General features: G+C 45.1%; 1 protein-coding gene across 1 annotated transcript; it reads right to left on the bottom strand.

Moving 5' to 3' along the window:
• Positions 1-9,247: 9,247 nt before the first annotated feature.
• LOC109753555 (cytochrome P450 94C1) lies at positions 9,248-11,596 on the bottom strand. The gene has a single exon (XM_020312473.4). It carries the CDS (start codon positions 11,496-11,498, stop codon positions 9,993-9,995), a length of 1,506 nt encoding a protein of 501 aa, XP_020168062.1. The 5' UTR covers positions 11,499-11,596; the 3' UTR covers positions 9,248-9,992.
• Positions 11,597-25,051: the final 13,455 nt, after the last annotated feature.

Raw genomic sequence — 25,051 nt, forward strand, 5'->3', positions numbered from 1 at the left:
ATTTGCTTTGAGATCTAATTCACTTTTATTTTCATATCTATTATTCCAAAAACCCAAAAATACCTTGCCGCACTTTTTTATTACTTATTTTATTTCACGTTTTATCGAGAGCTATTTATCCAATCTACCACAAATTTATCTATCTTTTTACCATGGAGGGATTGACAAGCCCTCTTACGTGTCGAGTTGTCAGTATTTGTTCTTTATGTGCAGGTACCGTCTACATAGTGTTGCTTGGTTCTCCCACTGGATTGATACCTTGGTTTCATAACTGAGGTAAATACCTACCGTAGCTATACTGCATCATCCCTTCCTCTTTGGGGAAATACCGACGTAGTTCAACCGACATCAGTCACCACCTAGCCTTCTATGAGCACCGACACTGGTAGCGGGAAACCGATGGGAGCAGAGGCGGGAAACCGATCGGAGGAGTGGAAGGAAACGGTAGCGTGTTTGGATATATAATATCATTAAAATGGAAAACTTAGTAAAGAAGGAAGCGCGAGCTAGCACGACGCATGCGCACAGTGATTATCAACGGGTGCCAGACGATTGACCAGAACCGCTTTAAATATTCAGGGTTCGTTTGGCCTTTTTTATACATTATAATTAAGTTCTATAAGAATTAATTTAATGTGCATAATTCAAATTAGTGCACCAAAATGGCTACAAAAATCATACATGTGTCCTTGGATGCATGTTTAGGTCCCATGCAAAGAATGGGAATGAATTACAACCGTCTCGACGTCTCGCTCGGCCTCGGACATTGAGAATCTCAGTTTTTAAATCCCCGTAAATCCAAAACTCACCCGAAAATCGTGAAACTTGGCTTGGTGTCACGACATGGCACATATATGTCGTGGAAAAAATTGTCCATTTTGGGGCAAGTTTTATTACAAGCCTCATACAAACCGGAGCTTCTCTCAAGAAGCCTCGTGGTTCCGATCGGGAAACGTGTCCCCTTTGTGGCCAAAACAATAATCACCGCCTCTTCTCGCCTTTTATTTTTTCTACAGGCAACATGGAACGATAGGATATTCGTGCTGAAATTTAAAGTTATTTAGGGTCCGTTTGGCCTTTTTATACATTAATTGAGTTTTCTAGGCATTTAATGTTCATAATTCAAATCCGAACTACAATACATGCTCCAGTGCACCAAAATGGCTAGAAAAATCATACATGTGTCCTTGGGTGAATGTTTAGGTCCCATGCAAGGAATGGGAATGAATTACAACCGTCTCGGCGTCTTGGCTCGTCCTCAAACATTGGGAATCTTGGTTTTTAAATCCCTATAAATCCAAAACTCACCAGAAAATCATGAAAGTTGGCATGGTGTCAGGACATGGCACATATATGCCGTGGTAAAAAAATTGTTCAATTTGGGCCAAGCTTTATTACAAGTCTCTTACAAACCGGAGCTCCTCGCACATGGAAATGTGCCCCTCTTGTGGGCTCGCTGCCTCTTCTCGCCTTGTATTTTGTTTTCTATAGGAAACATAGAATATCAGGAGTTATGGTGAAATTCAAAACTATTCAGGGTTCGTTTGGCCATTTTATATATTAATTGAGTTTTCTAGGCATTTAGTGTCCATAATTCAAATTTAAACTACAAGCACATGCTGCAGTGCAGCAAAATGGATGGAAAATCGTACATGTGTCCTTGGGTGCATGTTTAGGTCTCATTGAAGGAATGGGAATGAACTACAAACGTCTCACCGTCCTGAAACATTGAGAATCTCAGTTTTTTAAATCCTAGTAAATTCAAAACTCACTCAAAAATCATGAAACTTGGCATGGTTTCATGACATGGCACATATATGCCATGGTAAAAAATCGTCCAGTTTGAGACACGGCGCACACATTAATAGCCAACAAAGTCCTTTTGGAACAAATAGCTGACACGTTAATATCGTAAACGGTTGTATGATTTGAACCGTGCGTGTTCCTGTAACCATTTAAGTGTGACCACACGCCCCTCTTTTTATGGGAGAGTACTACCTCAGTCCTGGTTCATTGGTCCTCTTTGTATTTTGTGCCAAAATTTAATCATAGTCGGTGGCGTGCGTACAACTGTTTGATTAGACCGGACGAGCGCGAGAAGTCCGTCGTGTAGGCTCGACGGGACACGTGCGAGCAGTCTGCTGCGCAGGCTCGACGGGACGCGTGTGACCTGTCCACAGCGCAGGCTCGACGGGACGCGTGCGACCTGTCCGCCGCGCAAGCTAGACGGGACACGTGCGAGCAGTCCACCGCACATGCTCACCGAGAAGCGAGCTCTTTGACCTCCATCCACAAGCCGCCCGCCTCGCTCACAACTTCTCCATTAATGGCGGCCGAGCTGCTGTTTAACATGCGGTTAATTAAAGAACCTGGACGGAGGGTGGGTGCTTGTGATCCTATGGCCCCGCTTAACGTTAGCATTTGCTTTGTTCGTGTTTTCAACTCGTATTCTGAATAATTTAAAATGCCACATGCAGCAACGGATAATACGATGACAAAATAAAATGGCAACGGATAATACGACGACAAATTTACAATGGCGCGGATAATAATTGTCTTACATATTCTAGATAATTTAAAATGCCACATGAGGCAACACCCGGAAGACACGGGGGCAAGAGAATATGAAAATCGCAGACAACGATCTGGGTCGCTACTATCTCTACTCCTCGATGGATCACCGGGAGATGAGATCCGCCATCTCCATCTTCAATTCCCCACGACTTTGCTTGACAGCAGCCACAGATTCCTCCACCTCCAGAGCGCGCGAGGCAGAGCTTCCTCAAGTCACCCATAAGTTTCTCGACGACCGCTTTCAGCGTCATACCTGATGCACTGCTCTGCTCATGCAGCTTCTTCCAGCCGGCGGCCTCCTCCTCCTTCTCGGCGAGCACCTTGAGGAGCTTTCCATTGTCACTCATGAGTTGCTTGACGAGGCCGGTCGCTTCTCAACCAAGGCATCGCTAATGTCAAGCATCTTCACCAAGCCGTTGACCAGCTCCTGCTGCTTAATTAGGCCAGCGAGATTGTCGTCATCGCTGGCTAAGGACTTCCGCATCACCAGCTAGTCGCGATCGCCGACGCGGCGAGTGCGGTTGTGAGAGCCCTCGCGTGCCGGTGAGAGCTCGTTCGAGGGCTCCGCGACACGCCAGGACATCGTTGATGTGGCTGCCGCATAGCGGTGGTACCTCTCTATAGCTTCTGTGGCCTTGGTCTTTGCTCCCTGGTTATATGTCGACCCGTTACTCCTCCTACCGGTCATAGTGGAATGACTTGATAGGAAAGACCTGTTTTATGGGGGATGAGGAGAGGAATTGTGAAGTAATTTTTGAGTAGGTAGTTTCTATAGCCCAGTGCGAAGTGGGAACATGTTTAGGTTTGATGGTGTGAACAGATTTTCAATTACTTATTGCGTGGTAATCTGAAATGTGGCGAGAAACAAGCTCAAGATTTATTGATGGTTCTGGGCTCGAAGCCTGAAACAGTTCCCGGATGGCATACGTCGGCCCGCATTCTTAGATGTATATGTGTCTGGCCACTATCACACACGGTCCAGATATACCCCCTCGTGTCCGATGGATAGGCCGTCGCGCCTCCCATGCGATGGCAGAAGGTTGACCAGAACTGCAATATGCAAGTGTGGTTGCTCACCGTTTAGGCGGCCACGACGCGCTCTGCTCGCGTCCCTCCGCACGCTCTGCTCACCGTTCAGGTGCCAAGGCGCGCTCGGGTCGCGTCCCTCCACGCTCGCTCTGCCAGCGGTTGGGCCGGCACACGATCACGCTGTGGAAGCTTTAGTTATTTGATCTCAGATTATGTTAATTAATTATACCTCCAGAGCCGGAGTCATTCGGCTCTGGAGGTATAATTAATGAAGCTAAACTATGATCTCCTGCGCCCATTCCCGACGTGCAACATGGTCAGCCGTTGGGGGTACGCCAGTATGTGTGGGTAACTAGCTAGCAAGTGGATAAGTAGCGAGTTGTCGCCGTCAGCCATTGCTGTAGTTATTTATAGCTAGCAGCTGGCTAGGGGATTCGGGATTTTACAATTCACCCCTGTGGAGCGCGGGAAGCCTTCGCTGGAGCGTAGGAAGACTAAGTGGAGCACACAATCCGACAACCGTATGCGGTGTCACGTGTTATCACACACGTGTTAACATAAGGAAACGTAGTAACTTACTAATCATCACACATGAGTACTTGCACACGCGTTGTGTGCGATACTCCTAGCCATCGCAAGCAACTAGTTTGCATTTTTTAAAGTTTCTTCTACACAGAGAATAGCACACGAATTAACTCTAGTAACCGTCTGTGTTATATTTTCTCATCGCGAACAGTTCATCCGAGTGGCATGTTTGCCGCGTATAACACACATCTTGTTTACACGAATCATTTGTGTTCTTTTGACTCATTGCAAACAGTTCATCTATGTGAACTGTATGCCGCATATCACACACATCTTGTTAAGTTGAACCGTTTCTATTGTGTTGCCTAATCAAAAACTGTTCATCCGAGTGAACTGTATGCCGTATATCGCACACACCTTGATCTCGCTGGCCGTTTCAGTTGTGTTCCCTAATTGCAAACAGTTCATCGGGCTGAAATGTATGCCGTATATCGCACACACCTTGATATGTCTGCCCGTTTCTGTTGTTCTGGCTCATCGCAAACAATTCTTATGAATTAACCGTATGCCATGCATCGCACACGCAACTACAATCTGAATCATGTTTGATGTCTCCGCCATCGCAAACGTTTCGTGTCATTTTTATGGTTATTTTATATCACCATTTGCGATTAATGCATCGCACACAGTTTGGTCGAAGGGTCTCTAATTACAATGTCGCGTTAGCAGCATCCTGTAGTAGTATTTAGGCGTCGTTCCCCCATTGGAGGCAACATCTAGGTATATCTCCCTCTATCCTACCTCCCATGTGCCAAGGTGAGGACCTTCAATCCCTATGATTGAGTGGTAGCAATGGTATGATTTCCTCACCTTCCTGGATGCACCATCTTGGGTCTGTGGGACAGTTTTGGGGCTTGTTTCAATTTCTAGGGGTGACACCTCCATGGAGGGTCGGTTACGTCCACACCTGCCATGCTCTTCTTCCCCATATGTCCTAGTTTGTTCGATGGACGACACCCTCAAGCTTGGGTGAGAGGGGACCCCCTCTATGGCGATAATGATGCGGTGCTGGTGATGATAGACAACGAACTTGGTAAGCTCGACCTATCCTAGTGGTTCTGGTTCTCAATCCTTCGGTTGTGTCTTGTATGGGCAACCTCGCGTAAACATTTCATCTTCAACGAGATTAGTGATGTGGGTGGCGACTTTGGTCCGCATACTGTGCTTGGTGAGGTGGCCATTTTTCTGTTTGGCAACATTACCAATGTTCATGCATGCTCTTTGGTGAGCAGTTCTACCTTGCCGATAGTGCGCGCTCTTCGATCCAGAACAATGTGTCAGGGGCCTTCTTTAGAGATGGAGGTGGATGATGCTATGGTATCACACCATCAACAGGGAGTGTTCAAAGGGGGATCCATTTCTAGTGGTGTGACTCCCCTTGAGAGTTCTATTCCTTTCTCTATTGTGAGAGTGTTAGTGGTTGAGGGCCTCAAAGATGTAGCTTTTTGCTTATATGTTTGTGGCACTTTTCTTTAGCTCAGTGTACCAGTTTGGGGTTGCAATGTTGCATCCTATTTTATTCTATTTTTAGTTTTGGTTCCTACAATCTTTCACAGAAGTATCCCAATGAGTAGTCGTCCCAACAAAGAGCAGAGGAGAGTATTTATTGAGGCATTTCTGTCACACACAAGGTGTCACGGCTCTTGTGTGAAGTACTGCTGGAGCTTCTGCAAATACTATTATTGTCCTGGGCAAACGATAAACAAAATAGGCTAGTGAAGAGGATTTAAAAGTGTCTACTGGATAACTAAATAAAAGTAAATAACAAGAGCTTAAAATGTAAATGGGTGTTCCCTGAAGTGAAGAGATTAGGTACAGAGAGATTTCAGTTCATAGTAAGAATATATGAATCGTGCCAGTGCGACGGTAATACTAGTTACCTTGTATTGTACTCATAGTATGTAATATAAACTTTTTGTAGGTGGTTCTCCCGAGAGTTATGAAACTCCACTTGGAGTTACATTTCATTCTATGGTCCTGCTTCTCCGTTTCCACAGAGTGGTCGTTTCCACAATTAAGGTCATAAGACTGGAACCAAACATTAAGTTCAGTGGATCACCGTTATCTCATATTGTCTTCGGTTCTCATAGATATCTCCACCTGTCACCTCAGAGGTCACAGAGTTCCTAAACAATATGTGTTACCTGTGTAGGTCTTGAGATCATGTTGTCTGGGCCCTTAAATTGGAAAACACGCATAGGGTTCACCACAGTATAACAACGTACTAAATAGTTCATACTATTACGAATTCAAATGACGACATATAGGATAGGCACATATCAATCTTACCACTCACCTACATCTCCCACACCTAGGGGTATTACTCACGCATCATAAGAGAGGAATCAATCGCAACAGAGAGAAAAACCATGAAAACCATGTCGATAATATTGAGGGGATCCACAATGAGAATAAATGGTAATCAAATAGTCTTGATCTCAGATGAGATGGAGTAGAGATTACAAGTTATCCGTCTTACACTAGTGAAAGAGATGATGACGATGGAGATGAAAGGACCAAAGACTACGATGATCTTCTCCTCTCCTGTTCGGGATGGTGTGCGGCGGCTAGGGTTCTCTTCTCCCCTTGGCCCCTTCATGAAAGTTGCTTGTATAGATGAGGAGGGGTCGTGGGCACTCCAAACGACCGCTCAAAGGAGCGCGTGCGGTCGTATGGAACGCCATCTTTCACTCTGGTGCGCCTGTTGACAGTGCTCTCTTCAGGAAAGTTGATTGACTTGATTTGCACCAATCTCCTTTGGTTTCCTTCCAAATGTGATATTTCCAGCCATCCAAAGGAAAAAAAGTAGATTTCCTCTCTTTTTTGGATTAGCATTAGAAATATTCGAAGAATAACAAAAATACAATGAAACCAAACGGAAATCACTATGATAAACAACGCAAATTCTCAAGGCATCAGAGGTGTGGGGTTGTTATTGTTGGCATTTCATGGACTTAGTTTGGTGTATTCTGGCTTTGGTTTGCTTCGACACGGCGAAGTGGAGATATTGTGTCTAGGAGCCATGCATCAAGGGCGCCGACTACAACATGAACATGGTGGCCGCGCACTTCACCTATAGTGCCTCGCTCACCGCTGGATGTTGAAAATTGCACCAAGCCACCGGTAAAGAAAAGGGACACATGCAAACGCTCTCATCATACTAGTCTTTAAATACCGCAATAGCCACTCGCTACTCGACACTAGATTTGATAGTTGTTGAAGAATCATCGATTAGAGCATCGCGGTATAGGTTTGTAATCCATCACCACCGGTCCAAAGATTTGGAGAAACCGGATTCTGCGCAGAGCAATGCGGAAGAAGATGTTGAGGTTGTTGCAACAATAGCCATCCAATTGCACTCCTTGATAGACACACCAAATGCCAAGATCCAAAGAGAGCCCACCGATTTGGTGACACAAACTTTACAAGCCATTTGTAAGTGCCGAATCAGACATCGTCAAGCTAGGGAGAATTGGAGAGACCTTATTCCAAGATGTCATCGATGCCGCCAATAAAACAAAACCGAAGGGGAAAAACAAAATGGATGAGTCCCCACTCCTCTTGCCGTTGACGAGGCCATCGAATGGGGAAGAAGAGGGGGACATAGGTGGCGGTGTGGAGGAGAATTGTGGTAACGGCTAAGGTTTTGTCTTCTGTTTTGTAGTCGTAATTGTATGTGACACCTATTTTGACACCACAACAATTTGAACTATATTATTTTCAGTGCATACAATTGAACAATACTCATTCATAATTTTAAGTGCCACAACTCAAATTCAAAGTCAAACTTTTTAAATACAAAAACCATCAAGCAGCTTGTGCCATCCGATCTCGGCGATGGCCTGGCAGCAGGATGTCGAGCTTGAGATTGAAGCAATAGAGACAGAGGCGTTGGCAAGCTTGAGGCTGAGGCGCACGGGGAGAGGAGGGGATATAGGGCGGTGAGGGACGACGATGCAACGCGAGATGACGACAGAGAAGGCAGGACGATGGCAGGAACCTGAGCTAGGGTGACGTGCGAGGCGGTTGACACCGGCCGACTGGGATGAAAGAGTGGATCTTTAGTTTCACAAATGATCTTACAAACAAGAGACCGAACACACGTCTGGCAAACACTTGCCAAGCTGCACGTTTGGCTCGCCGTCCGTAAACTTTGCTGGGAGCCTGCCTGTGTGAACCCTTAATTACTTTAAGGGAGGAGCAATGCTATACGCATTAGGTGGGTTTTACGGATTCAATGGGTCGTGATTATGTGGCAGTTTTTGATTCGGGATTAGAAGGGAGGCAGGGCCCACCCCCATGAAAATCAGGGGAGAGAGGGAGTACATGCATGCAGCTTCATATACCCCCGCAGAGAGTTGCATGCTCCACACACCCCCACCTCTCTTACCTTTCTTTTTTTTTCTTTCAAAATTGAATTTGTTATATTTTTTGAACTGAAAGTCCAATTGATTGTTCGTTTGCATATTCGTGTTCCTTACTATGAGTATTTTGATATAAGATCACTCTTGCATACATTTTGAAAAGTTTTAGTTTCTTTCATTTGAAACTTCATACTTGTAACATTAAGTTTTTGCCAAGTTTCATCATATTAACCAAGTTCCGTACGAATCAGCTCTGTTGGTAAGATTGGGTTTTTGTTGTTTAGGATTTAAATTTTAGTATTTGAAACTTGGTGAATTTATCCTTCACTCTTATTAAGTTTCAATAGTTGAAACTTGACAAAATTTTGGAATTTACCAGAACATATTAAAGAGTGGTCTTGTTTTAAAGACCTCATCGCAAGAAACATGAATATGCAAAAGATATAATAGATCCAATTTTGAAAGTAAAACAATTTAAAAGTCGAGTGGTTGTAGCTTGCAGTCTCGATCAAAAACTACGTACATGGACCCACTAAAAATAATAATTAAATAGACCATGATAAGTGACACACGTATGACACGGACACATGACAACTCTGAACGTTTTCTATGACAAGTTTGATGACGCGAGTATGATAACTTTAGTTCTCAAGTATGTCAATTTTTTTTTGGATGGCAAGTTTCAGTTTTTCTGGTTTGTTTTTTTAATCACAACTTTAGTTGTAAAAAGTGCTTTGTGGCACACCTTCATGCCACACGCATGTCACTTATCATTTGGATAATTAATTCCTAAATGCATGCAGGTCACAACCAAATCTACGAATCGTGAGACAAACGTGCTACGCCCTGCTACAAATCCTCTCCCTCGTACAAACCTGACCCGAGGGAGTTTGTACCTGATTCGTGTATTTAGCCTGCGAACTCGCCCTGGAATGCAAGAGTCCATGGTACCTTCCCATAAACCTCCGTGGTCGGCACTCTTTCAGGTGAAAATCAAATACCCGCTCAAAAAAAAAAGTTGAAAGTCAAAATACTGCTACACGGAGGCTCGCTGCATGCAGCGGCTCTACCTTGCTTCTTCCCGGCAAAACAACCAGGCATGACAGATCCCCCATGCCCTGCTCGAATCAAATGTTCATTATGCTCAGATTCCTCGTCCAGGCTGCACTGAAAGGCTAACCTGCGGCTCATGTTTGCATCTAAACTATGATACCATGGAGCTCAACCTCAAGCCCTGTTTTAATGGCGGATGTTTTATTTACGGTGGAGTAACACCACCAATTGTTTCTTCTTTTCTGGAAACAGATATGAAGAAATTTCTCCTCTTCTTTTGTCGCCACAAACAACTTCCCTTCTCATTAATTTCTGCTCTTATAATATCCCTATGTACAGTACAGAGACAGAGTCTAGCTAGTAGCTACCACAGTACTCAACATGTCTCTAGACGCGCCTGACCCTCACCGGGAGCCCGCCGCTGATGGACGCCGTCAGACCAGGCGCGAACCTGGGCACGGCGCCCTTGTGCCCAACCACCTCCACGTCGAACTGCTTCACCACGGCCACGCTCACCGCCTTCATCTCCATCACGGCGAGCTCCTTGCCGAGGCACACGCGGAGCCCAGCCTGGAATACCGGGTACCTGTACAGGCTCTCCGGCACGAACGTCCCGCCGGGGCCCGTCAGCCACCGCTCCGGCCGGAACTTCTCGCAGTCGTCGCCCCAAATGCGGGGCATGCGCCCCATGGCGTAGGGGTGGTACATCACGCGAGCCCCGGCGGTCACGTACGTGCCGTCCGGGAGCACGTCGTCGGCGGCGCAGAACTTGGAGTCGAACTGCACCGGCGGGAACAGCCGCATGTTCTCGTGCAGCACCGCGTGGGTGTAGTGGAGGGACTTGAGCTGCTCGTACGTGGTCTTCGACGCTGTCCTTGTCTTCTCGCCGGCGGCGGCCTCCGCGCGCACGGCGGCCGCCACCGCGGGGTTCTTGGAGAGGAGCATGAAGATGGTGGTGAGCGCGGAGGACACCGTGTCGCGTCCGGCGAGGAGGAAGCTGACCACGATGTCGCGGAGGTACTTGTCGTCGACGGCGGTGCCGTGCGCCTCCGAGGCCATGAACCGGGACAGGAGGTCGTGGCTCCCGGCGACGCCCAGCTTCCGGCGCTGCCTTATCATGGCCGCCGCGAGCTCGTCGACGAGGCGGATGGACTTCCTGAGCTCCCTCTCGGAGCCGACGTTCAGCAGCCGCTTTACCCTCCACACCAGGGGCGACGCCGCCGCGCCGCGCATGGCGGATAGCCGCGAGGCGGTGTCGAACGCGGCGGCGAGCTTGGACATGGGCATGTCGAGCTCGAGGCAGCCCGGGTCTAGTCCGAAGGAGATCTTGCAGATGGTGTCGAAAGCGAAGCGCCGGAACACGTCCTGGAGGTCGACCACCCTGCCATTGTCGGCGGCGTCGGCGAGCAGTGGCAGGAGGCGCGCCTCCACTTCCTCGGCGACGATGCCGTACGCGTAGGAGCGCACCGCGACGCTGCCGAGCTCGAGGCTGGCCATCTTGCGCTGGTGGCGCCAGGCGTCGCCGTCGACGTTGAAGATGCCGCCGCCGAGGAGGTCGCCGAGGACAGCGGCGAAGGGCTTCCCCTTGGGGAAGTTGTCGAAGCGGGTGTGGAGCATGTGCTCGACGTTGGCCGGGTTGGCGGTGATGGTGCAGCCGAGGACGTGGACGGCCACGGTGCCGGTCGGGGAGCAGCGGAGCAGGTGTGCGTACCAGTCGCCGAGGTTGGTGAAGTCCCGCGCCCACGACCCCGTGAGGTACGAGCGGCAGACGTGGCAGCTGCACCACGGCCACCGGCGGGCGAGGAAGAGCGCCGCGCCGAGCGCCACCACGCACACGGAGAAGACAAGGAATGCCAGGCCGGCGCACCGCGCGCACCATGACAGCTCCTCCATGCCCGTGCCCGTGGCGGCGTCCGTGGCTGCCCCGGCTCCTTGAATTGGAGAAGGGAAGAGCAAAAAAATGTGATCTTATTTTGGGTGTGGGGAGTCGAGGAGGCGTGTGCGTATATAATGTGGGTGGAGGGGGAGGAAGCACATGCCACACGTGCGCCAAATCTTAAACAACTTGGTTCCCTGCCATTTATTAGTGTGTGCACAGCTCATACCATCCCTGCGCAGCTCCCCAAAACTTGTCCAAGGTACGTACGAGTACGACCAACAAATCACCGCCGAACCCCTCTAAAAAAACAAAAAAAGAACAGCACCGAACCCCATGATACAAGGGCTGCTACCGCTAGCAGTCGCCTGAATCTTACAAAAAAATAACGCAGTTGATTCCGTTAGATTTTAATCATAGTCACATTTTTTTGACATTTTTTTAATCATACTCGCATCATCGTTTTGTTTTGTCTGGGGTACTTGCCAGAGAAAAAACCTCCAAAAAACATCACCACCGAAGTCCTCCAAAGTCGCTCCCCCCCCCCTTTGTCCCATTTACTAGCAAACCCCCCCCCCCCCCCCCTCACACACACACACGCAGTTGTTGGTGGCGTTTTGCATTTCTCTTGCCGCCAGCCATGGCGGGCGGCGCGGGGTGTTGGGAGCGGCCCCGACGTGGTCCTTGCAAGGGGGTGTGGTAGCGGGGTGACCTGGCGGTGGCTTTGGCGGCGGTTTAGCCCTAATCTAGACCCCTACTACTGCCGACAATGCAACAGATCTGGTTTCCTTGCCCAGATCTGGTCGGTGGTGGCTGGGGGATGACAGGAATGGTTGTTCGGACGGTAGGTTGGTTTGGGTGGCGCGACTGCAGTGGCGGTGGTGTGATCCAGGTTGTCGGTGTTCGGGGTGCGTGTGATGGGGCGACATAGTTTGGGGCAGAGGTCATGGACGACATCCGCTGACTCGCGGGTTCGGGGACTGGCTTGTCCGCGCTGGTGCAAGCCTCTGCGTTGTGCTTTCCTTGAGTGTCTCGGTGGTGGCGTCGGTCCAGGTCGGGCTCCCGTGGCGCGGCAATGTCGTCGGTCGGATTGGCGCTGATGGGCACGGGCGTGGTGTCGTGCGAGCTTGCCTAGGCAACGGCCAGAGGGCTTGGGTCGGGCTTGCTCAAAGGCGACAGTCGGTGGCCACTCAATTGTGTTCCTCTCCTCTGGCCCATCGGGGCTGGTTGGGTATGCAGGTGTGGACGCCTCCTACCGTGGAGGCGTTGGCCCCGACCCGATGGTTGATGCCTGGCTAGGAGTGGAAGGAGGTGCTTTCCGCTTTTCCCACCGTGGGTGGTGCGTTGTGATGCGGACGGTTGGCGGTGTCTCGGGACATGGGTACTGGGACGACGTCCCAGGATGGCAGTCCTCATGATTGGCTCTCCGACGAGCATTATGGCGGCGGTGGTGGCTATGCCTCTTCATCATGTGGGCGGGGAGGGGTGTAGTGGGGGTGGCTCGAGCTTGCTCTCTGTCCTTGGGAGGGCGTTGCCCAAATCTAGATCTGGAGGCATGTACTTGTCGCGGTTGTCCTAGGTGCCACCGATGAGCTGCTGAGTGAAAGTTCTGTGCTTTGGCACTGATGGTGATGTCACCCACGATGTCGCTATCTTCTTCAGGATGATGTTGTGGTTCCCCTCTCCGTGCCAAGGATTTTGGGTGAAGACCCATGTCCGTCTCGAACTGTGCGACAACGATGCTTAGCTTTGTTTCCCCTCCTGAGGGCGTTGTCGTGGAGCTTAGGTGTGTTAGGGTGTGTCATGGCGTGCATATAGTATTTCCCTCAGTCAAGAACCAAGGTTTATTGAACCAGTAAGAGACACCACACAAACAAATGTAAGCAGTACCTGCACACACACAAAACAAATACTTGCACCCAACGCGGGCAAAGGGGTTGCAATTCCCTTGTACTCGTTAATTGCAAGGATTAAATATCATAGTGGTAGATAGATAAATAAAAAAGGAAAATAAAAGTAAATAAATTGCAGCAAGTATTTTAAGGGTTTTAGTAAATATAAAGTGAATGGACCCGGGGCCATAGCGTTCACTAGAGGCATCTCACTCATGAGCATAGTACGGTGGGTAAAAAAATATTGTTGAGCGATTGATAGAATAGTGTGTAGTTATGATGATTCTTCATGGCGGTGATCAATACATAGGTATTACGTCTGAGACAAGTAGAACGTTAATCTTACTAAATCTACTACTGTTACTCCACCCCTCGACCATTATCCAACATGCATATTGAAGTATTAAGTTCATAACAAACGGAGTAATGCTTGATGCATTATGGCATAATGTAGACAAAGCAAGAGCAAAAAATAAGTTGGAGCCCCATCGTTTTACCCTTACCAGGAACAATAGAAATACATGCCTTGCAACTCCTCCTATCACAGAGTAAGGACACCACAAGATTGAACCTACAACCAAGCACCTCTCCCACTCAAGATAAATCAATCTAATTGGCCAAAAGAGATAGATAGATCAGAGAGAAATACAAGGCTATAAAATCAAACATACTAAATCTCAGAAAAGACTCAATTACTTTGAATTAATAATCTGATCGTAAACCCACAATTCATCGGATCCTAGCAAACACACAACAAAGATTACATCGAATAGATATTCGAAGAGATCATTGCGTTGATGATCGAAAAGGAAGAGAGAGAGACATTTAGCTACTGCTATGGACCCGTAGGTCCTGTGGGAAATACTCACACATCATCATGGAGGCAACAATGTTGATGAAGATGGCCTCCATGATTGATTCCCCCTCCGGCGGAGTATCGGTGGAGGTTTCCAGATGGGATCATGGAAGAACAAAGACTTGCGGCGGCGATAAAATTGTTTCGGGCCGCACTATGGTGGTCTCTGTGTTGGGGAACGCAGTATTTCAAAAAAATTACATACGATCACGCAAGATCTATCTAGGAGATGCATAGCAACGAGCGGGGAGAGTGTGTCCACGTACCCTCGTAGACCGAAAGAGGAAGCGTTTAGTAATGCGGTTGATGTAGTTGAACGTCTTCACGATCCAATCGATCCAAGCACCGAACGTACGGCACCTCCGCATTTAGCACACGTTCAAATCGATGACGTCCCTCGAGCTCTTGACCCAGTTGAGGGCGAGGGAGAGTTCTGTCAGCACGACGGCGTGGCGACGGTGATGATGAAGTTACCGGTGCTACCTCTTGAGCACTGCGTTGGTTTTCCTTTGAAGAGGAAAGGGTGATGCAGTAAAGCAGCGTAAGTATTTCCCTCGGTTTTTGAGAACCAAGGTATCAATCCAGTAGGAGGCCACGCACGAGTCCCTCGCACCTACACAAACAAATAAATCCTCGCAACCAACGCGATAAGGGGTTGTCAATCCCTTCACGGTCACTTGCGAGAGTGAGATCTGATAGATATGATAGGATAATATTTTTGGTATTTTTATGATAAAGCTACAAAGTAAAGTAAACAAAATAAAAATGGCAATGGAAATAGCTTGTTGTCGGGAGATTAATATGATGAAAAATAGACCCGGGGGCCATAGGTTTCACTAGTGGCTTCTCTCAAGAGCATAAGTATTTACGGTGGGTGAACAAATTACTATTGAGCAATTGACAGAATTGAGCATAGTTATGAGAATATCTAGGTATGATCATGTACATAGGCATCACGTCCGAGACAAGTAGACCGACTCCTGCCTGCATCCACTACTATTACTCCACACATCAACCGCTATCCAGCATGCATCTAGAGTATTAAGTTCATAAGAACAGAGTAACGCTTTAAGCAAGATGACATGATGTAGAGGGATAAACTCATGCAATATGATATAAACCCCATCTTGTTATCCTCGATGGCAACAATACAATACGTGCCTTGCTGCCCCTACTGTCACTGGGAAAGGACACCGCAAGATTGAACCCAAAGCTAAGCACTTCTCCCATTGCAAGAAAGATCAATCTAGTAGGCCAAACCAAACTGATAATTCGAAGAGACTTGCAAAGATAACCAATCATACATAAAAGAATTCAGAGAAGATTCAAATATTGTTCATAGATAAACTTGATCATAAACCCACAATTCATCGGTCTCAACAAACACACCGCAAAAGAAGATTACATCGAATAGATCTCCACGATAGAGGGGGAGAACATTGTATTGAGATCCAAAAAGAGAGAATAAGCCATCTAGCTAATAACTATGGACCCGAAGGTCCGAGGTAAACTACTCACACTTCATCGGAGAGGCTATGGTGTTGATGTAGAAGCCCTCCGTGATCGATGCCCCCTCCGGCGGAGCTCCGGAACAGGCCCCAAGATGGGATCTCACGGGTACAGAAGGTTGCGGCGGCGGAACTAGGTTTTTGGCTCCGTATCTGGTAGTTTGGGGGTACGTAGGTATATATAGGAGGAAGAAGTACGTCGGTGGAGCAAAGTGGGGCCCACGAGGGTGGAGGGCGCGCCTGGGGGGGGGGGGGGGGGTAGGCGCCCCCCCCTACCTAGTGCCCTCCTGGTAGCTTTCTTGACGTAGGGTCCAAGTCCTCTGGATCACGTTTGTTCCGAAAATCACGTTCCCGAAGGTTTCATTCCGTTTGGACTCCGTTTGATATTCTTTTTCTGCGAAACTCTGAAATAGGCAAAAAACAACAATTCTGGGCTGGGCATCCGGTTAATAGGTTAATCCCAAAAATAATATAAAAGTGTATAATAAAGCCCAATAATGTCCAAAACAGAATATAATATAGCATGGAGCAATCAAAAATTATAGATACGTTGGAGACGTATCAAGCATCCCCAAGCTTAATTCCTGCTCGTCCTCGAGTAGGTAAATGATAAAAACAGAATTTTTGATGTGGAATGCTACTAGGCATAATTTCAATGTAATCCTTCTTAATTGTGGTATGAATATTCAGATCCGAAAGATTCAAGATAAAAGTTCAATATTGACATAAAAATAATAATACTTCAAGCATACTAACTAAGCACTTATGTCCTCTCAAAATAACATGGCCAAAGAAAATTCATCCCTACAAAATCATATAGTTTAGTCATGCTCTATTTTCGTCACACAAGAATGCTCTCATCATGCACAACCCCGATGACAAGCCAAGCAATTGTTTCATACTTTAGTAATCTCAAACTTTTTCAACCTTCATGCAATACATGAGCGTGAGCCATGGATATAGCACTATGGGTGGAATAGAATATAATGATGGGGGTTATGTGGAGAAGACAAAAAAGGAGAAAGTCTCACATCAACGAGGCTAATCAATGAGCTATGGAGATGCCCATCGATTGATGTTAATGCAAGGAGTAGGGATTGCCATGCAACGGATGCACTAGAGCTATAAATATATGAAAGCTCAACAAAAGAAACTAAGTGGGTGTGCATCCAACTTGCTTGCTCATGATGACCTAGGGCACTTGAGGAGGCCCATTGTTGGAATATACAAGCCAAGTTCTATAATGAAAAATTCCCACTAGTATATGAAAGTGACAAAACAAGAGACTCTCTATCATGAAGATCATGGTGCTACTTTGAAGCACAAGTATGGAAAAAGGATAGTAGCATTGTCCCTTTTTTTGGGCCTTCCTTTTTTTATTTGGCCTTTCTCTTTTTTTATTGGGACAATGCTCTATTAATGATGATCATCACACTTCTATTTATTTACAACTCAAAGATTACAACTCAAAGATTACAACTCGATACTAGAACAAAGTATGACTCTATATGAATGCCTCCGGCGGTATACCGGGATATGCAATGAACCACGAGTGACATGTATGAAAGAATTATGAATGGTGGCTTTGCCACAAATACTATGTCAACTACATGATCATGCAAAGCAATATGATAATGATGAACGTGTCATGATAAACGGAACGGTGGAAAGTTGCATGGCAATATATCTCGGAATGTCTATGGAAATGCCATAATAGGTAGGTATGGTGGCTGTTTTGAGGAAGATATAAGGAGGTTTATGTGTGAAAGAGCGTATGATATCACGGGGTTTGGATGCACCGGCGAAGTTTGCACCAACTCTCAATGTGAGAAAGGGCAATGCACGGTACCGAAGAGGCTAGCAATGATGGAAAGGTGAGAGTGCGTATAATCCATGGACTCAACATTAGTCATAAAGAACTCACATACTTATTGCAAAAATCTAGAAGTCATCAAAAACCAAGCACTACGCGCATGCTCCTAGGGGGATAGATTGGTAGGAAAAAACCATCGCTCGTCCCCGACCGCCACTCATAAGGAGGACAATCAAAGAACACCTCATGTTTCAAATTTGTTACATAACGTTTACCATACGTGCATGCTACGGGACTTGCAAACTTAAACACAAGTATTTCTCAAATTCACAACTACTCAACTAGCACAACTTTAATATCACTATCTCCATATCTCAAAACAATCATCAAGCATCAAACTTCTCTTAGTATTCAACACACTCATAAGAAAGTTTTTACTAGTCTTGAATACCTAGCATATTAGGATTATTTAAGCAAATTACCATGCTATTTAAGACTCTCAAAATAATCTAAGTGAAGCATGGGAGAATAATAGCTTCTATAAAACGAAAGTTACCACCGTGCTCTAAAAGATATAAGTGAAGCACTAGAGCAAAAACTATATAACTCAAAAGATATAAGTGAAGCACATAGAGTATTCTAATAATTTCCGAATCATGTGTGTCTCTCTCAAAAGGTGTGTACAGCAAGGATGGTTGTGGTGAACTAAAAATAAAATACTCAAATCATACAAGACGCTCCAAGCAAAACACATATCATGTGGTGAATAAAAATATAGCTCCAAGTAAAGTTACCTATGGAAGTAGACGAAAGAGGGGATGCCTTCCAGGGCATCCCCAAGCTTTGGCTTTTCGGTGTCCTTAGATTATCTTGGGGGTGCCATGGGCATCCCCAAGCTTAGGCTCTTGCCACTCCTTGTTCCATAATCCATCAAATCTTTCACCCAAAACTTGAAAACTTCACAACACAAAACTTAACAGAAAATCTCGTGAGCTCCGTTAGCGAAAGAAAACAAAACACCACTTCAAGGTACTGTAATGAACTCATTCTTTATTTATATTTGTGTTAAACCTACTGTATTCCAACTTCTCTATGGTTTATAAACTATTTTACTAGCCATAGATTCATCAAAATAAGCAAACAACACACGAAAAACAGAATCTGTCAAAAACAGAACAGTCTGTAGTAATCTGTAACTAACGCAAACTTCTGGAACTCCAAAAATTCAGCCAAAATAGGAAGACCTAGACAATTTATGTATTGATCAGCATCAATTGGAATAAATATTTTATCACGTTCTGGTGATTTTTAACAATTATTTTCTGAACAGAAAGTTTCTGGAATTTTCTGCAAGATCAAATAACTATCATCCAAGAAGATCCTATAGGTTTAACTCGGCACAAACACTAATTAAAACATAAAAACACATCTAACCAGAGGCTAGATCAAAGATTTGTTCCTAAACAGAAGCAAAAAGCAACAAAAAAACTAAAAATAAAATTGGGTTGCCTCCCAACAAGCGCTATCGTTTAACGCCCCTAGCTAGGCATAAAAGCAAGGATAGATCTAGGTATTACCATCTTTGGTAGGCAATCCATAAGTGGCTCTCATGATAGATTCATATGGTAATTTTATTTTCTTTCTAGGGAAGTGTTCCATGCCTTTCTTTAATAGAAATTGGAATATAATATTCCCTTCCTTCATATCAATAATTGCACCGATCGTTCTAAGGAAAGGTCTACCAAGAATAATAGGACATGAAGGATTGCAATCTATATCAAGAACAATAAAATCTACGGGCACATAGTTCCTATTTGCAACAATAAGAACATCATTGATTCTTCCCATAGGTTTCTTAATGGTGGAATCCGCAAGGTGCAAGTTTAAAGAGCAATCCTCAAAATCTCGGAAACCTAACAAATCGCACAAGGTCTTGGGAATAGTGGAAACACTAGCACCCAAATCGCACAAAGCATAGAATTCACGATCTTTAATTTTAATTTTAATAGTAGGTTCCCACTCATCATAGAGTTTTCTAGGGATAGAAACTTCCAACTCAAGTTTTTCTTCATAAGATTACATCAAAGCATCAACGATATGTTTAGTAAAAGCTTTATTTTGACTATAAGCATGAGGAGAATTTAGCACGGATTGCAACAAGGAAATGCAATCTATCAAAGAGCAATTATCATAATTAAATTCCTTGAAATCAAAAATAGTGGGTTCATTAATATCTAATGTTTTGATCTCTTCAATCCCACTTTTACCAATTTTTGCATCAAGATCTAAAAACTCCGAATTTTTGGAACGCCTTCTAGGTAAAGGTGGATCATATTCAGTCCCATCATTATCAAGATTCATATTGCTAAACAAAGATTTAATAGGGGACACATCAGTAACTTTTAGATCTTCATCTTTATTTTCATAGAAACTAGAAGAACACGCTTTCACAAAGCAATCTTTCTTAGCACGCATCCTAGCGGTTCTTTCTTTGCACTCATCAATGGAAATTCTCATGGCTTTGAGAGACTCATTGATATCATGCTTAGGTGGAATAGATCTAAGTTTCAAAGAACCAACATCAAGAGAAATTCTATCAACGTTCCTAGCCAAATCATCAACTTTAAGCAATTTTTCTTCGAGCAAAGCATTGAAATTCTTTTGTGAAATCATAAACTCCTTAACACTAGTCTCAAATTCAGAGGGCATCTTATTAAAGTTTCCATAAGAATTGTTGTGGGAATTACCATAATTATTAGAGGAATTACTAGGATACGGTCTAGGATTAAAGTTTCCTCTATACGCGTTGTTACCAAAATTATTCCTACCAAAAAATTCACATCCATAGATTCATTATTATTCTCAATCAAAGTAGACAAAGGCATATCATTAGGATCAGAAGAAACACTCTTAGTAGTAAATAATTTCATAAGTTCATCCATCTTTCCACTCAAAACATTAATTTCTTCTATCGCATGCACTTTTTTATTAGTAGATCTTTCAGTGTGCCATTGAGAATAATTAACCATAATATTATATAGGAGTTTTGTAGCTTCTCCTAAAGTGATTTCCATAAAAGTGCCTCCCGTGGCCGAATCTAAAAGATTTCTAGAAGCAAAATTCAATCCGGCATAAAAAATTTGTATTATCATCCATAAATTCAAACCATGAGTAGGGCAATTACGTATCATTAATTTCATCCTCTCCCAAGCTTGTGCAACATGTTCATGATCAAGTTGCTTAAAATTCATAATATCTTTTCTAAGAGAGATGATCTTAGCGGGAGGAAAATACTTAGAGATAAAAGCATCTTTGCACTTATTCCAAGAATCAATACTATTTTTAGGCAAAGACGAAAACCAAGCTTTAGCACGATTTTTAAGCGAAAAAGGAAATAGCTTCAATTTAACAATATCATTATCCACATCTTTCTTCTTTTGCATATCACACAAATAAACGAAGCTATTTAGATGGGTAGCGACATCTTCACTAGGAAGGCCGGCAAATTGATCTTTCATGACAAGATTCAACAAAGCAGCATTGATTTCACAAGATTCAGTATCGGTAAGAGGAGCAATCGGAGTGCTAAGGAAATCATTGTTGTTGGTATTGGTGAAGTCACAAAATTTAGTATTATCTTGAGCCCTCGTGACAAGCAAGCAATCCAACACACGAGCAAACGAAAAGCAAGCGAAAAAGAGGCGAACAGAAAAGAGAGGGCGAATAAAACGGCAAGGGTGAAGTGGGGGAGAGGAAAACGAGAGGCAAATGGCAAATAATGTAATGCGGGAGATAAAGGTTTGTGATGGGTACTTGGTATGTTGACTTGTGCATAGAGAACCCGGCAACGGCGCCAGAAATCCTTCTTGCTATCTCTTGAGCACTGCGTTGGTTTTCCCTTGAAGAGGAAAGGGTGATGCAGTAAAGCAGCGTAAGTATTTCCCTCAGTTTTTGAGAACCAAGGTATCAATCCAGTAGGAGGCCACGCACGAGTCCCTCGCACCTACACAAACAAATAAATCCTCGCAACCAACGCGATAAGGGGTTGTCAATCCCTTCACGGTCACTTGCGAGAGTGAGATCTGATAGATATGATAGGATAATATTTTTGGTATTTTTATGATAAAGCTACAAAGTAAAGTAAACAAAATAAAAATGGCAATGGAAATAGCTTGTTGTCGGGAGATTAATATGATGAAAAATAGACCCGGGGGCCATAGGTTTCACTAGTGGCTTCTCTCAAGAGCATAAGTATTTACGGTGGGTGAACAAATTACTATTGAGCAATTGACAGAATTGAGCATAGTTATGAGAATATCTAGGTATGATCATGTACATAGGCATCACGTCCGAGACAAGTAGACCGACTCCTGCCTGCATCCACTACTATTACTCCACACATCAACCGCTATCCAGCATGCATCTAGAGTATTAAGTTCATAAGAACAGAGTAACGCTTTAAGCAAGATGACATGATGTAGAGGGATAAACTCATGCAATATGATATAAACCCCATCTTGTTATCCTCGATGGCAACAATACAATACGTGCCTTGCTGCCCCTACTGCCACTGGGAAAGGACACTGCAAGATTGAACCCAAAGCTAAGCACTTCTCCCATTGCAAGAAAGATCAATCTAGTAGGCCAAACCAAACTGATAATTCGAAGAGACTTGCAAAGATAACCAATCATACATAAAAGAATTCAGAGAAGATTCAAATATTGTTCATAAATAAACTTGATCATAAACCCACAATTCATCGGTCTCAACAAACACACCGCAAAAGAAGATTACATCGAATAGATCTCCACGAGAGAGGGGGAGAACATTGTATTGAGATCCAAAAAGAGAGAAGAAGCCATCTAGCTAATAACTATGGACCCGAAGGTCTGAGGTAAACTACTCACACTTCATCGGAGAGGCTATGGTGTTGATGTAGAAGCCCTCCGTGATCGATGCCCCCTCCGGCGGAGCTCCGAACAGGCCCCAAGATGGGATCTCACGGGTACAGAAGGTTGCGGCGGTGGAATTAGGTTTTTGGCTCCGTATCTGGTAGTTTGGGGGCATGTAGGTATATATAGGAGGAAGAAGTACGTCGGTGGAGCAACGTGGGGCCCATGAGGGTGGAGGGCGCGCCTGGGGGGGTAGGCGCGCCCCCCTACCTTGTGCCCTCCTGGTAGCTTTCTTGACGTAGGGTCCAAGTCCTCTGGATCACGTTTGTTTCGAAAATCACGTTCCCGAAGGTTTCATTCCGTTTGGACTCCGTTTGATATTCTTTTTCTGTGAAACTCTGAAATAGGCAAAAAAACAGCAATTCTGGGCTGGGCCTCCTGTTAATAGCTTAGTCCCAAAAAAATATAAAAGTGTATAATAAAGACGAATAATGTCCAAAACAGAATATAATATAGCATGGAGCAATAAAAATTTATAGATACGTTGGAGACGTATCAATCGGCGCAGGGCTTCGCCTAAGCACTACGACGATATGATCGAGGTGTGTAATTGTGGAGGGGGCCACCGCACACGGCTAAGATAAGACTTGATGTGCCTTTGGGGTGCCCCCCTCCCACATATATAAACGGGGGAGGAGAGGTGGCCGACCCAAGGGGGGGCGCGCCAAGGGGGGAGTCCTACTTGGACTCCCGGTCCAAGTAGGATTCGGCCCCCTCCTTTCCTTTTCCGGAGAAGGGGGAAAGGGGAAAGAGGTGGAGGAGAAGAAGGAAAAGGGCCCCCCCCCAACCCTAGTCCAATTTGGTTTGGGCTTGGGGAGGGGCGCCTCCACCTGGTCGCCGCCTCCTCTCTCCACTAGGGCCCATGAAGGCCCATTAACTCCCCCCGGGGGGGGGGGTTCGGTAACCCCCAGTACTCCAAAACTTATCCGAAACGACCTGAACCATTCCGGTGTCCGAATGTAAACTTCCAATATATGAATCTTTACCTCTCGACCATTTCGAAACTCCTCGTCATGTCCGTGATCTCATCCGGGACTCCGAACAAACTTCGGTCATCAAATCACATAACTCATAATACAAATCATCATCGAACGTTAAGCGTGCGGACCCTACGGGTTCGAGAACTATGTAGACATGACCGAGACACATGTCCGGTCAATAACCAATAGTGGAACCTGGATGCTCATATTGGCTCCTACATATTCTACGAAGATCTTTATCGGTCAAACCTAATAACGACATACGTTGTTCCCTTTGTCATCGGTATGTTACTTGCCCAAGATTCGATCATCGGTATCGTCATACCTAGTTCAATCTCGTCACCGACAAGTCTTGTTACTCGTTTCGTAATGCATCATCCCGTAACTAACTCATTAGTCACATTGCTTGCAAGGCTCATAGTGATGTGCATTACCGAGAGGGCCCAGAGATACCTCTCTGATACACGGAGTGATAAATCCTAATCTCGATCTATGCCAACTCAACAAACACCATCGGAGACACCTGTAGAGCATCTTTATAATCACCTAGTTACGTTGTGACATTTGATAGCACACAAGGTGTTCCTTCGGTATTCGGGAGTTGCATAATCTTATAGTCAGAGGAACATGTATAAGTCATGAAGAAAGCAATAGCAATAAAACTAAACAATCATAATGCTAAGCTAACGGATGGGTCTTGTCCATCAAATCATTCTCTAATGATGTGATCCCGTTCATCAAATGACAACACATGTCTATGGCTAGGAAACTTGACCATCTTTGATTAACGAGCTAGTCAAGTAGAGGCATACTAGGGACACTCTGTTTGTCTATGTATTCACACATGTACTAAGTTTCCGGTTAATACAATTCTAGCATGAATAATAAACATTTATCATGATACAAGGAAAATATAAATAACAACTTTATTATTGCCTCTAGGGCATATTTCCTTCAGTCTCCCACTTGCACTAGAGTCAATAATCTAGATTACATAGTAATGATTCTAACACCCATGGAGTCTTGGTGATGATCATGTTTTGCTCGTGAGAGAGGCTTAGTCAACGGGTCTGCAACATTCAGATCCGTATGTATCTTGCAAATCTCTATGTCTCCCTCCTTGAATTGATCGCAGATGGAATTGAAACTTCTCTTGATGTGCCTGCTTCTCTTGTGAAATCTGGATTCCTTTGCCAAGGCAATTGCACCAGTATTGTCACAAAAGATTTTCATTGGACCCGATGCACTAGGTTTTACACCTAGATCGGATATGAACTCCTTCCTCCAGACTCCTTCATTTGCTGCTTCCGAAGCAGCTATGTACTCCGCTTCACACGTAGATACCGCCACGACGCTCTGCTTAGAACTGCACCAACTGACGGCTCCACCATTCAATATAAATACGTATCCGGTTTGTGACTTAGAGTCATCTGGATCAGTGTCAAAGCTTGCATCGACGTAACCATTTACGACGAGCTCTTTGTCACCTCCATAAACGAGAAACATATCCTTAGTCCTTTTCAGGTATTTCAGGATGTTCTTGACCGCTGTCCAGTGATCCACTCCTG

This window comes from Aegilops tauschii, chromosome 4, assembly GCF_002575655.3.
Source record: "Aegilops tauschii subsp. strangulata cultivar AL8/78 chromosome 4, Aet v6.0, whole genome shotgun sequence".
Classification (NCBI taxonomy): domain Eukaryota; kingdom Viridiplantae; phylum Streptophyta; class Magnoliopsida; order Poales; family Poaceae; genus Aegilops; species Aegilops tauschii.